Here is a 13,374-nt window from a genome sequence, read left to right on the forward strand (position 1 = left end):
ATCCACTCCTCGACTCTGCTCTGCCTCCACAGTGTGACCTGAAAGAGTCTTTGTGTTTTAAGAAAATGTATAAAAATCTGAATCACACTATACTGGGAGTTTTTGTTAAAAGTTTCTGTGGAGGCTGATGACTGTGGACACACTGTGGAGATGAAACTGCCGTTATGAACAGAGGTCGGTGTTCAGCAAAGTGGCACAATTTAATTTGTGTGGCAGGAGCTGCACGGCTGCGATAGACTCGGTAATGAAACCTCTCAGCTTTAAGTTCTGTCTACTTTATATTCACAAAGAGAAACGAGCGAGGCAGCCATCGTGGAGACATGCAAATACACTGATCTTTTTAATACGAGCTTCACCCAATTGGCCGGCGACTTTGACAAGCAGAACAAATGCCCTGCGAGCACAAACATGTGCAGGTCAGGGGGAGCGGCACTGATGGCCGAGGCAGCATTCAGCTTTCTTTATCCTCTTTTCAACGCTGCCAGTCACATTCTGCCTGTTCGCCTGCTGTTAAATTAGTCATCTGAGATTAGAGACGGCTTGAGGAAGAAAACTATTCCCTAAAAAAGTTTTATGTAATTTGAATATATGCAAAAAAACAGTGCGGGGAAGTTTGTCTTTTTTGTCTCAGAAGTTTCTCTGCAGATAAAATGCAGCTTCGTGCTTTGTCAAACTATTTTTACCAATTTAAATTGTCTTTTGTCCCAATTTCACCATTTTCAAACCATTCTCCATGTTTAAGTTCATTGATTTCAGCTCTTGAAACCACCGCCTCATAAATTTAGTGTCAAATACTGAAGAGGTACATGAAGACATCAGCCACTTTACTTTGAAAGAAATCTTTTAGTGTTTTGATGAGATACACAAATTCTCTGCTTTTTCTTTCTGAGTGCAGTGTTCAAATGGATCTCAGTGTGTGTTCAGTCCAGAACCGGCAGCAGGAAGTGGTTTAGCTTCACTCATTAATCCACATACAGTCTGTTTTTGAAAACAGGCTCAGCAGATGGTGCCATTTCCCTGCTAGTTTAGAATTAATATGAACTAGGCAGCCTGGTGCATCGGTTTAACGTAACAGCAGCAGATTCGTACTGAGGTAACTCATCCAACATTTATTATTTGTTTTTATTTCCTGTAGGTCGTCATCTTTCACCCAGAACAGCTAACTCTGCTCAAACATATAAATATAAGTGCAGGAGAAACAATACAATGCTATGACAATAATATAACTATCACTGTCCTTCACTTATGTACTGTGAGAAGTGAATCTGCCCCACTTGAGTAAATATTCATCTAATGTCACTCAACCTGTATGTCAAACTTTCAAATGTCCAACTTGTCCGTGCTGTGTCACCCAGTCCATAAAGGAAGTCTCCCCCAGTCTTCTCCACTAGAGAATAATTCACTGTCCAGTCAGAGTCCCCAGACATTTCTACAGTATAATGCTGCAGTGAAATGCTGCAGGTGCTTAACACATTAACGATAGTAAGCATGTCAATCAGTAACTGAGATGACAAACGTGAAGACAGAAAGACGCCTTGAAAATGTTAAAAAGAATAATATCACTTAGTGTAGCTGAAGAAATGCACTAAGCAGGAAAACCTTCAGGTTTTTCCACATTCTTCTTTCACATTCTTGTGTTTCCAGGTCCCCCTGTTAAACTGTGTTGTCTATAGCGCCCTTTGGTGGTTAGGGTCAGGATGAGGTTCGGTTCAGGTTGAGGTACTGAGGGAACACACATCTCAACACTGGCAGGCTGCACACTGCGAGGCATGATGCTGCCCTCGTACGTCTGAAGTTCTTTCTAATAAACTGCAGATTATAGTGTGAAAATATATCACGTAGCTGATGCTGGTCCATTAGCGAAACATTTAATGGTTTATTGTAACTTGCGTCTCTTTACACATTCATCATAATAAAAAAAAAGCAGCCAGGGGTCATAGAATCAGTTTGTACAAAACCAACAGTAAAAAACTATTTACAGTCTAAAATCAGCTGTAGGAAAATAAGCAGTGTTTATTTACAACATAGTAAAAGTCTCATATTGTGTGTTTCAGGTGAACTCAGCATGTCTTCAGTAAACTGCAGACCTACAGAAGGAAACAAAAAGTCAAAGTATGAGTGGACCTGAATATCATAATTAAGGGTTTAAAGTGAAGAGGTCCCACACATCAGAGGATTTGTTCACCTGGAGAAGGTGGACACAGCGAGGAGTCCGAGCAGGAACTCGAGGCTGTAGAAGCAGAGCAGGATGCCGCTGAGGAGGAGCTCCAGGCGCAGGACGAAGGTCTGCAGCAGCAGGTAGTACACAGCCAGTGCGGCACAGGGAAGCAGGGTGAAAAGCGACACACACGAGGCTAGAGAGCGCTCACACAGGTTCCCCTTCCAGCCTGGATCCACACACACACACACAATACAGACGGTCTGCTTTCTAAAACCTTTCTAAATCTTAAATACCTGCAAATGGCTTTTTGAACACGTTTTGAACAAGTGGGTGGACCTGACATGACCAGCCAAGTGTGAACAAGGTGAACTAGATGTTTGGGAAACACTGGATTCATCCCAACACCTACACTTACATTTGTAAGTAATGAAGTGCAAAGTCATGTGACATGTTTCCAGGAGCTGTCAAAGTGCCTGTCACCACCATTCGACTGTGCAGACTGTAAAGCTGTTCAGTGACACTGCAGTTACTCTCATTCACGTATTTCTGTTCCTCTCATCAGACACTGAGCCTGGATGAAAATGTGATTTGATCTCAATCAACAGTCACTCCCATCCATTATTTTTATAATCACCACAGCTCTGGACAAAATCCACATCAATGCAGATTACGCTCTGCTGGGTATTAACTTTTCAAATGATCCATCACAGAGAAAGTCAGAGCAGCTGTGACCTGCAGCTTTCATACTGAAAAGCATCTTTGTTTCAGCTTCATTTACATAACTGATTATTTTTCTTCAATAACCTCACACCATGTGAGATGTTATGTGTACAAATTACCAATTTGTCAACAAAGAGAAAAAGGAAGAAAGAAAAAAAGAAAGGAAGAAAGAACAATTCACTTTTCTCTGCAACAACATTTATACATGAGATGGACGTGGGAAACTTCATGGGAGTCACCACAGATAAGCTGTGTTTTGTGTACACGACCTTGAAGACACCAGTGTGGCTCTGTACAGGCTCTGGGTAAGACTATCAGTAAAGTTCTTCTAAAGCTAAAAGTTACCTATGTTCATAAATGAAAACAGTGTTCCCTTTATTTTTCCATCAGCTGCACTTTGCTTTTTTCTCATCCTGGCCTTTAAAAATAAATTTTAAAAAAAGCACCAGTTGTTGTCCACCAGGTGGCACCAAAGAAACTAAAGAGGACAAAAGGAACTGACTCCAAAGATTTTAATTCTGTTTGTCCACATAAGGAGACAGAAGACAGGTGGGCATGTATTTTTGTTTTATACTTGGTACAATATTTCCATATGGTGTCTCACTCACCATAAAAGATCCGGAGGGTCTCCAGGCCGAGGAAGAGGACCAGAAGTGCCAGATCCAGAACCAGATTATCAGTCGGGTAAGGGAGTGAAATCCCTGCACAAACACACAGTTTAAAAAAAAATACATCAACAAAATGTTTTCTGTGTAAGAGTTATTTGATGGGGCAGAGAGGATGTGGCAAATTAACAGTGAAAAAGGTCCTTTTTCCTTTTATTCTAACTTTAAATTCTGTAGTGAAATGATTGTCTCCATCTTCAAATATGACAACTGTGACCTTTGACCTGCTCTTGTTTGGTTAGTTTGATTTTGGATTCTGTGACGACACATCAACAGGAAACCAACAGGAAATGTAACCAGCTTTAACCTGTATCTGGTCAAACACACTCCAGGAAAATCCTGAAGCTAATTCTACAGCAGCTCTTATAGCGCCCATGTGATACCAAAGATAAAGACACAGCAAAGATTTAGACGATCTGGAAAACAACATGTGAGAAGTGAGACAGTAAATCTGTCAGCACTCAGCAGCTGCAGAGACATATGTTGCTGTACATATGGACATGTATTTCAGCAGGGCACACACCTTTATAGATGAACATAAGAATCTCTGCCAGGTAGAAGGCTGCGAAGTACCAGCTGTTGAGGTAGAAGAGGATCTGCAGAGAAGTGGAGGAAAGCTGAGGACGACAGGGTCAAGGAGAACAGACTGAAGGAACGAGACACAGAAAGCAGCTCTGCAGCAGTTTCATGTTAAGGATACGATCGGCTGGTTCCCTGCAGAGAAACAGGACAGCTGTTAGAGGTAAACTCAGACTATGATGCATATATATTATATTATTTACTGGAACATGACACTAGGTTTTTGGTATTATAATCCAGTGATACATCTATAAATATCAAATGATGACCTTTTTCCATGTTACTAATTATTATTTTCATGTTCAAAATTCATAACATACTAGTAGGATTTTTCTATCTGAAGACCAAAATATTGTTAAAAATAAAATGAATCAAGGTGTCAGTTTTACAGTTACCATATATAAACCTGGGGAGAAAAGAAGATCTTTACATTGGAGCAGATGGAAATAAATAACAATCTCTGTTTGCTTCATTAAGTATTTCTACTAGCAAGTTATCAAAATTGTTAGTGATTCATTTTCGCTAGATATTATCCAGCGAGTGTCACTTTAACTGCTGATTGTTTTCACTTTGTGAGGTTTTGTCAGGTTTGTGCTCTGATGAACTGACGGTTATTTCTATTATCGATTTATCTGTAGGTAATTGTTTGAATGAATCATTTGGTCAATTACATCTGAACACATGGTGAAAGGTTTCTGTTCCACAAATCTTTATTTGGTAGTAAGACAAAAGACAGATCATTCTTACAAACATGATGCTGGAACAACTAGGAAGGCAAAATTAGGGAAACTAACAGTAGAAGTAGCTGTAACTATGTGTTTAATGCAGTGGTATAACTAAGCAGTAGTACAGCGGTAAAGGTAAGTTAAATAGTATTAATTAACGTTAACGTGAGTTTAACGCTAGCTGACGAGCTGTTAGCTAACGTTAACTACTACCTCACCAGCCGACAGCGAGACTAGTTAAAAGATTAGCGTTGACTAACGTCACGGCTTAATGATTTTCTCCTCAGCTCAGCATTCATGCATCAATATACACTCGTGTTAAAAACAAATTAAAAAAAAGAAATAAAAACGGCCCGACAGGACAAATCACACGGCACTTACCGGGCGCCATGTCTCGTTACCATGGAAACCGCTTGGAGGAAGTGCTTCTACTTCACTTTCAAAATAAACCACAGACAGCAAGTGCTGCCACCTACCGCCAGAAAATGATACTACTATTACTACTAGTGCTACTACTACTACTACTACTACTACTACTACTACTACTACTGCTACTACTACTGCTACTACTACCAATAATAATATTAATGACAATAAGAGCAGCTTACACAAAGGTAAACAAGCAGCAATTTAAAATCTCACAATATCGATATAACCAGAAGAGGTTAAGTTAAATATCAATTTCAGAAAATGAGATAATTGAGTCCATGTAGTAATGAAATAAATGTAAATAAAAACGATAATGGTTTGAAATAAATAACCACAAAAATATAATAACAAATTCTGTATATGATTTTGCTGTTTATATATTATATTATATCATTTCATTCGTATTCTGAATTATTTCGTGCTTTATGTTTCCCAAATATGGACGTTGGTGTTGAATAAATATAATTTAGCTCCACCTCAGCCAACCAACATTAAAAACCTGCTCACACAGTAATGCATAACAAATAAAGTGTTTTCTTCATTGAATACTTTACTTTTTAAACGCTTTTTAAAGACAAGATAAACTTTATTAAATTCATGACTGTGACTTAAATTTATAGGATTATTTTGGTACTTTTACTTATGTAAAAGAGCAGTACTTGCTCACAACTGTGTAAATACAAGGGTCTAAAAGTCAAGAACTACAATACCCAGAATCATGCTGCGGTGCGCCGATTGGTCACACTGGGTCGTTGGGTTACGTGGCATTGCTGTGTGCGCGCATGCGTAGTCGAGCTTTCTCTCGGTGGCAAGATGGTGTCTGTCAGGATGCAGTCGTGTGTGTTGTCGGTTTTACTTCTCAACGTTTTCTGCAGTTTCGTCTCGTCTTTGTATTTTCACATCGGAGAGACGGAGAAGAAATGTTTTATAGAGGAAATCCCAGATGAGACGATGATTATCGGTGAGTGACAGGAAGTTTCGGACTAATGCTAACAGCTAGCTCACCAGCTTTAGCCACTGAGCTAACTGGCTAACTGGGCTAAAGTTGTCTTCCTGTCCCAAGAAGGTCCAGAGATCTGGTCTGTTGCAGTTTATATTCACATCTTATTTATATTTACAGCTAAGAAACACTCACAGAGCCGCCATCCTGAAACCATATGTTAGACAAGTTGTATTTTTGCATTCCTGTATCAGTCACTAACTCTTTTTAAAAACGCAGCAGTCTTGGTCTGATTCAGGTCAATATGTTGTTTCACCGTCCACCTTAATCAAATACGGGCCTGTGACTAAAACGTGGCGTGTAGAACCCCATCTGGTTTTAACACAGGCCTGTTTTCAGTCTATCACTAATGGTCCATATGGGTCAGCTGAGGACTAACAGAAGCACATCTGTCTGCAGGTAACTACCGAACACATCTGTATGACAAGCAGAGCGAGGAGTACCTGCCGGCCACTCAGGGTCTGGGCATGTTTGTGGAAGTCAAAGATCCTGACGACAAGGTGATCCAAAGGACTAACTAAAACTAGAACTATAATCTTTTGGACTTGATCAGGATGAAACGGGTCTGTCTCTTGTGTTTCCTGCAGGTGATTCTGTCTCGTCAGTATGGCTCAGAGGGAAGGTTTACCTTCACGTCACACACCCCTGGAGAACATCAGATCTGCCTGCACTCCAACTCCTCCAAGTTCGCCCTGTTTGCTGGAGGCATGCTGGTGAGAACAGAACACACAGGGGCCCTGAGCTGTTACAGTTAAATTTGAAGTCAACAACAACTTTTATTCCAAGATAGTTACAGAGAAAATTTCCTCTGGTTCCCAATAAGTGGATTTTTTTTGATAAATGTCAGGATATGCACTACCTTCTGTTGTTTAACTCCGGTACCTGTTCATGAATATGACCACAGACTATTTTCAGCTAGAACTCCTCTTAAATGAAGTTAGTGTGGTTCGGTTTGACAGTGACGCTGTGTGTTTGTGGATCTTGGTAACATCTGCCAGTGCATGTTACGTTACATTTTGTACTTTTGCTGTTACCTCACTATCAGATAGTCACGATGCTGCGGTTTTGTAACTAGTTGCTCATCTTGTGATGGTTGTTGTGTTACAGCGGGTTCACCTGGACATCCAGGTGGGCGAACATGCCAACAACTACGCTGAGATCGCTGCCAAAGACAAACTGACGGAGCTGCAGCTCAGAGTCCGACAGCTGATGGAGCAGGTGGACCAGATCCAGAAGGAGCAGAACTACCAGAGGGTCAGTCACTGTCTCTGTTTCTTGGCACAATTACATTATTACTGTGCAGAAATACAGAAATTGTTCTGATGAGAGCCAGAGACTGGCATATTGTCCTTCAGGACTTTCTTTAGCCAAAAAAAACTTTAAAAATCCAGACCAGTTCAAAGGAACATGACAAAGGTCTCACACTGGAGGAGCAGCAAACTGTGAATGTTCAGCATTATTAACAAAAGTAGTTTTAAAAGTTATCACACGACTTCTGCTGTCTCTCAGTACCGTGAGGAGCGTTTCCGTCAGACCAGCGAGAGCACCAACCAGCGAGTCCTCTGGTGGTCCATCGTTCAGACCCTCATCCTGGTCGCCATCGGCATCTGGCAGATGAGACATCTCAAGAGCTTCTTTGAGGCCAAGAAACTGGTGTAACTTGACTCCTGGAGGAGAGCTTGGTGTGTTTCTGAAAGTGAGTGAGTGTGTGTGTGAATGAGTGTGTGCTGAGCAGCGGCTGCTGCTGCTGCTGAAGGAAAAAGCAGCTGAGGAGACAGGACGCAGAGAAACCAGCTTGATAACATTATTATTAATTTTATTAATGCTCGTATTGTTTCCACACCAGCCCTGTTTGTTCCTCGCAGAGTTCCTCACATTTGCAGTCGACTATCAGGGAAAATGTGACAACTCTGTTTATTACACAGGTCGATTTGTTTCAGAGCAGGTTTCACTGCTTTAATATGGATGAGGTCTCATGTCACACATGTATGTTTGTGTCCTGTTGTTGCTGCAAAACAGCAGGGATGATCTAAAGCATAAGGTTGGTGGAACTGGTTTTGTTAAAGGAGGCAGCCATTGATTTTCTGTGCGTATGTTTATTCAGTGCAAATCCCAATTTAGCACATTCAGTATTGGTCATTGATAAGTGGGGCAGAGGTCACATGCATGTACAGTCAACTCTTTCTTTCCTCAGAGTCTGTAAGAAAGAGCTGGATTTTGAAAAAAGACAGGCCTCCCAAGAAGAACCATGTGAGCCAGGTCAGCGGTGTGGCTCCCTGCTGTGTTTGTAATCGTTTTTGGACAACAATGGGGGTCTACGGCACAGACCGATAAGCTGAACCAGGTTCTGGATCCACACACATTACGCTGAGGACACCACATTCATTGGTGCTGTCGGTCTCTGGATGGGATTTGGACAGAGACAGAATCACTGGCTGCTTTGTTTAACATTACACCAGTTCCATCAGGCAGATAAAGTCTGTTTTTTATTATTATGAATTTTCCCTCTTTCTTTCTTGCAGTGAGAATGTGACATGTTACTGGCCACTAGAGATTTGTTCAGACATTCATGCAGCTTCCATCATCAGATCAGCTGTAACAAACCTTAACAAGGGGAAATACAGTCAACGAACATTAACTGTTCCTCTCAAAACTTTAGTATTTTTATAACTCTAGAGGTAAAATATACTTAATTTTATTGGCACTCAAATATTGGCACACATTGTAGAAAAACGCAGGTTTGGCTACAGTTGTTGTGTGCTTGGACATAAAGTCGGATATTTGACGGCTCCTGCTCCTTAAATGTCTGGATTAGATGCTTTCCACACGTTGTAAGTTCAGTTCACTGGAGATTTGGACGTTTTTCTGAAGTGTAGAAAGACAAACAGTTCATTGAAATAAACAGCAGATTAATCTATAACAAAGCTCGTAATCATCTGCAATAATTATCTGTGATGCTGTTAATGTTGACACTGGCAGGAAAACGGACGGCTCTGCTCTCTGCTCCTTTATTGTTTCTGTTCGCTTCACATCCTGATGTTCATGGCAGTCACATGGGGTTCATTTCTCAAGATGCGCACAAAGAACTTGTCCTCGCAAATAATCTGCGTGCACATTGATGTTTATTTAAAGACTCTTTTTCATCTACTGTTAAACCATGAAGCTGTAGTGTCCAGACTTATTCCTGATCTCTGCAGCTCTTTTTTTTCACATCACCATCTGAATGCAGGGGTAAATGCCTTCGACTGAAACTACCGGGCTTTATATCATCTGTGATGTTTCCACAGGTTTGAACAGACTGGGATCATTTCTGATCCAGTGTTTAAGAGCCAAACTCAGACTCTATGGAAAAAATACAAATGTGTTAAAAAAAGCACAACATCTTTACAGTTTGAGACTGTGGGACAGCCTGCATTTGTTATCTATTTAAGAAATATAGATGTGATATACCCTCTCACGGGTCGATCCATTTACCTTCCAACAACACTGTCTCTTCTTCCAACCAGACTTCAAATGCATCAGAAATCACACCGTCATGTTGTCTGGTGCTGAAATACTTTCCTGGTGCAGAATGTGCTGTGTCTAAGGAAAATGTCAGTGGAGGCAAAGAGTTTGATAAAGGTGATAATGCTACTCTCTGCTCTCATTCAGCCCTTTTTTTTATTACACGTGCAGCTCGACCAAATCCTACCAAACCAGATTTTTCCCTCTGTGTGTGTGTGTTTAACTGAATCTGAGTTTTTACTGTGTCCAAACTGAATGTACGTTTGTTGTATGTTGTCTATGGGTGGAGGCGTAGAAATTCTGAATCTTTAGGTATTAATCATTTGGCACCAGGAGGCGTTCAGTAGCCCGTTAGATTTTTTTTTTTTTTTTTTTGCATAAGACACTGTCAGAGGTTTTGTATAAGTTAGGTTTTCTTCATGGAAAATCCTTTTGTGTTGACATAACTGAACCCACTTCTAGTCTCTGCTGGCAGTTTCCCAGTTTAAAGATTACAAGCTAAAGTGATGACACTTCTGATGCAGAAAAACAGTTTAAAAAAATGGGTCCAAACGTCATGAATCAGCGCCTCAGCTCCGCTTCACCAACAGCTCCCACCACTGGTCACATGATCTGTACCTCAAGGCTTTCCCATGTTTAGGTGCAGGAAGACAAAAATGTACAGGACTGCAAAACTAAAGACCTGAAACGCTAAATATTCAGCATAAATGAGCAGTCAAAATAGTTTCAAGTCATCTGAAGTTCAGTAAAAACCTGTGGAATCAAATCTGAGGAGTGAAAACCTGAAAAGAGACAGCTGGTTAGTTTTACTTGGAAGTCTTTCTATATGCAGTTATTAAGATTTTATTCTGCTTTTTATTTTCTGGTGGTTTGTATTGAGCAGTTTCTGTTGCTGGTAGGTTTCAGATTTCAGGAATTTAAATCATTTGGTGAAGGTTTTAGTTTGGAAAAGGGGGCTTGAATTTTATTTTATTTTTGAAGCGATTCTGTCCAAGTGAAATCTGTCTGAAATTGCACTCGAAATAAAGTTTGTCACATTTGATTTGACAGATGCTGTTTCTTTCATTCTCGTGATTATCTCCACCTAAACATGTAAAGTATTTTTATGGATTGTAACTGTACTTGTTTTGAGGGGGAAGCATTTTAAACTCTTTAACCTGAGTGAAATGTGAATGCAAAAGGGAATAAATGGGAGGGAAGAATTTTGCCTGTTTGATGAAATGTTTTTCAGACCTACTAAAACCTACAATACAAAGTGTACAGGAAATGGTGCAATATGGTGCAAATTGTAATTTTAGCAGCATATTGTATATACTATACAGTATTTAAGTTAATATATATATTATTATATTATAAAATGGATTCCTGAACAGGTCATCTGGCCACAGGCCCTACAGCCTAAGGGACCATATGCAAACCAGGGAGAAAGCAAAGCAGAACAAGTGCAAAGAGACCACATTAAAAAGGAAATGCAAACTAGATTTTAAAACATGAGAAACAGACCAAAATGAGCGAAGACAAGTTAGAACAGATTAAAATTGACCACAAATAAATGTAGAAGCAAAAAGACAAGACAAAAACAAGATACTGGTGTGGTCCTTGTATATGTCTATCAGTCCACGTTTCGAGGACTTTGGTATTTAATCAGTGTTGTTAAATTTACCATGTGTTACTGCTGCTGTACTGTTCCTTTAACATTAATAAAAGCCGTAGGAACCTTTGTTGCCAATTGTCACCGTTCCTACCCGGACTCATATTGAGGCTGGAGCGCAGGACAATCGGCTTCTGTTGTTTTTGAGCGTCAAGTTGTCGTGAAAATCTCGAGTGTGGTTTCTCGCTGCGTCTCGGGACTTGTCCCAGGGTCCAGGCAGTACCGGGCACTCGGTGTTTGGACGGTGTCGCGGATAAAAACAAGGTAAAAGCGGAAAATGCGTTGTTGTAAATCCGGATCCGCCGTGGCCGTTACCCGCCGCATGCTACGTGGACAGTAACGGTTACCGGGACACATGGGTCCGACGAACATGGATTTTAACTGGGTTTAGTCCGCCTGAGGAAGGATGGAGTGAGGACACAGGAATGAAGAGAAACGACTTGTGCTTGTGTGTCCGTCTGAGGAGCTGAAGCCTGTCGGGAGTCTGATCCGGACTGGTCCGGTTCGGGTTGGTGAGGATGATGTACTCCTCGAGAAGGAAGCCGGTCCTGTACTTCAAGGAGGACAGACGGTGAGAAGCTAAATGTCCTCGTTACGGTGGTTTAAGCGTTTTACGGCAGGAGCCGGTTGTTAGGAAGCTCCTCCACTCACGGCAAACTACAGTAACTTATCAATTATTTGTTTTTGATTATTGTTTATTGTTGTTTGGTCCACTTCCCCGGGCAGACACACGAGCTGATTGTGAGACAGTGACTGTGCTGGTTTTGTGTGTCTCTGTGGTTGTTTTGTGTCTGTGGTGCGTTTGCGTCTCTGTGGTTGTTTTGTGTCTGTGGTGCGTTTGTGTGTCTGTGGTGCGTTTGTGTCTCTGTGGTTGTTTTGTGTCTGTGGTGCGTTTGTGTCTGTGGTGCGTTTGCGTCTCTGTGGTTGTTTTGTGTCTGTGGTGCGTTTGCGTCTCTGTGGTTGTTTTGTGTCTGTGGTGCGTTTGCGTCTCTGTGGTTGTTTTGTGTCTGTGGTGCGTTTGCGTCTCTGTGGTTGTTTTGTGTCTGTGGTGCGTTTGCGTGTCTGTGGTGCGTTTGCGTGTCTGTTGTGCGTTTGCGTGTCTGTGGTGCGTTTGCGTCTCTGTGGTGCGTTTGCGTCTCTGTGGTTGTTTTGTGTCTGTGGTGCGTTTGCGTCTCTGTGGTTGTTTTGTGTCTGTGGTGCGTTTGCGTCTCTGTGGTGCGTTTGCGTCTCTGTGGTTGTTTTGTGTCTGTGGTGCGTTTGCGTCTCTGTGGTGCGTTTGTGTCTCTGTGGTGCGTTTGCGTCTCTGTGGTTGTTTGCGTCTCTGTGGTTGTTTTGTGTCTGTGGTGCGTTTGCGTCTCTGTGGTGCGTTTGTGTCTCTGTGGTTGTTTTGTGTCTGTGGTGCGTTTGCGTCTCTGTGGTTGTTTTGTGTCTGTGGTGCGTTTGCGTCTCTGTGGTGCGTTTGCGTCTCTGTGGTTGTTTTGTGTCTGTGGTGCGTTTGCGTCTCTGTGGTTGTTTTGTGTCTGTGGTGCGTTTGCGTGTCTGTGGTGCGTTTGCGTCTCTGTGGTGCGTTTGCGTCTCTGTGGTTGTTTTGTGTCTGTGGTGCGTTTGCGTCTCTGTGGTTGTTTTGTGTCTGTGGTGCGTTTGCGTCTCTGTGGTGCGTTTGCGTCTCTGTGGTTGTTTTGTGTCTGTGGTGCGTTTGCGTCTCTGGTTGTTTTGTGTCTGTGGTGCGTTTGCGTCTCTGTGGTTGTTTTGTGTCTGTGGTGCGTTTGCGTCTCTGTGGTTGTTTTGTGTCTGTGGTGCGTTTGCGTCTCTGTGGTAGTTTTGTGTCTGTGGTGCGTTTGCGTCTCTGTGGTGCGTTTGCGTCTCTGTGGTTGTTTTGTGTCTGTGGTGCGTTTGCGTCTCTGTGGTTGTTTTGTGTCTGTGGTGCGTTTGCGTCTCTG

General features: G+C 41.8%; 3 protein-coding genes across 4 annotated transcripts in view; 2 read left to right on the top strand and 1 right to left on the bottom strand.

Annotated features, from left to right (window-relative positions):
• Positions 1–1,852: 1,852 nt before the first annotated feature.
• Positions 1,853–5,282, bottom strand: tmem216 (transmembrane protein 216). Its single transcript, XM_026330594.1, has 6 exons — positions 5,232–5,282; positions 4,247–4,260; positions 4,070–4,163; positions 3,490–3,582; positions 2,186–2,387; positions 1,853–2,087 (listed from the first exon to the last, which is right to left on the bottom strand). The coding sequence occupies exons 1-6, from the start codon at positions 5,239–5,241 to the stop codon at positions 2,072–2,074; spliced, it is 429 nt and encodes a 142-aa protein (XP_026186379.1). The 5' UTR covers positions 5,242–5,282; the 3' UTR covers positions 1,853–2,071.
• A 795-nt stretch (positions 5,283–6,077) lies between these two features.
• On the top strand, positions 6,078–10,830 carry tmed9 (transmembrane p24 trafficking protein 9). Its single transcript, XM_026330803.1, has 5 exons — positions 6,078–6,240; positions 6,679–6,779; positions 6,867–6,992; positions 7,387–7,533; positions 7,789–10,830. Exons 1-5 carry the CDS (start codon positions 6,093–6,095, stop codon positions 7,936–7,938), a joined length of 672 nt encoding a protein of 223 aa, XP_026186588.1. The 5' UTR covers positions 6,078–6,092; the 3' UTR covers positions 7,939–10,830.
• Positions 10,831–11,546: 716 nt separating this feature from the next.
• b4galt7 (xylosylprotein beta 1,4-galactosyltransferase, polypeptide 7 (galactosyltransferase I)) overlaps positions 11,547–13,374 on the top strand; it is a 40,839-nt gene continuing 39,011 nt past the window's right edge. For both annotated transcript variants that reach the window (XM_026329586.1, XM_026329585.1), the window contains exon 1: positions 11,547–12,005. In XM_026329586.1, coding sequence (XP_026185371.1) covers positions 11,953–12,005 — 53 coding nt within the window. In that variant the 5' untranslated portion in view covers positions 11,547–11,952. The remainder of the gene's footprint in view (positions 12,006–13,374) is intronic.

Source organism: Mastacembelus armatus, chromosome 10 (assembly GCF_900324485.2).
Source record: "Mastacembelus armatus chromosome 10, fMasArm1.2, whole genome shotgun sequence".
Taxonomy (NCBI): Eukaryota; Metazoa; Chordata; class Actinopteri; order Synbranchiformes; family Mastacembelidae; genus Mastacembelus; species Mastacembelus armatus.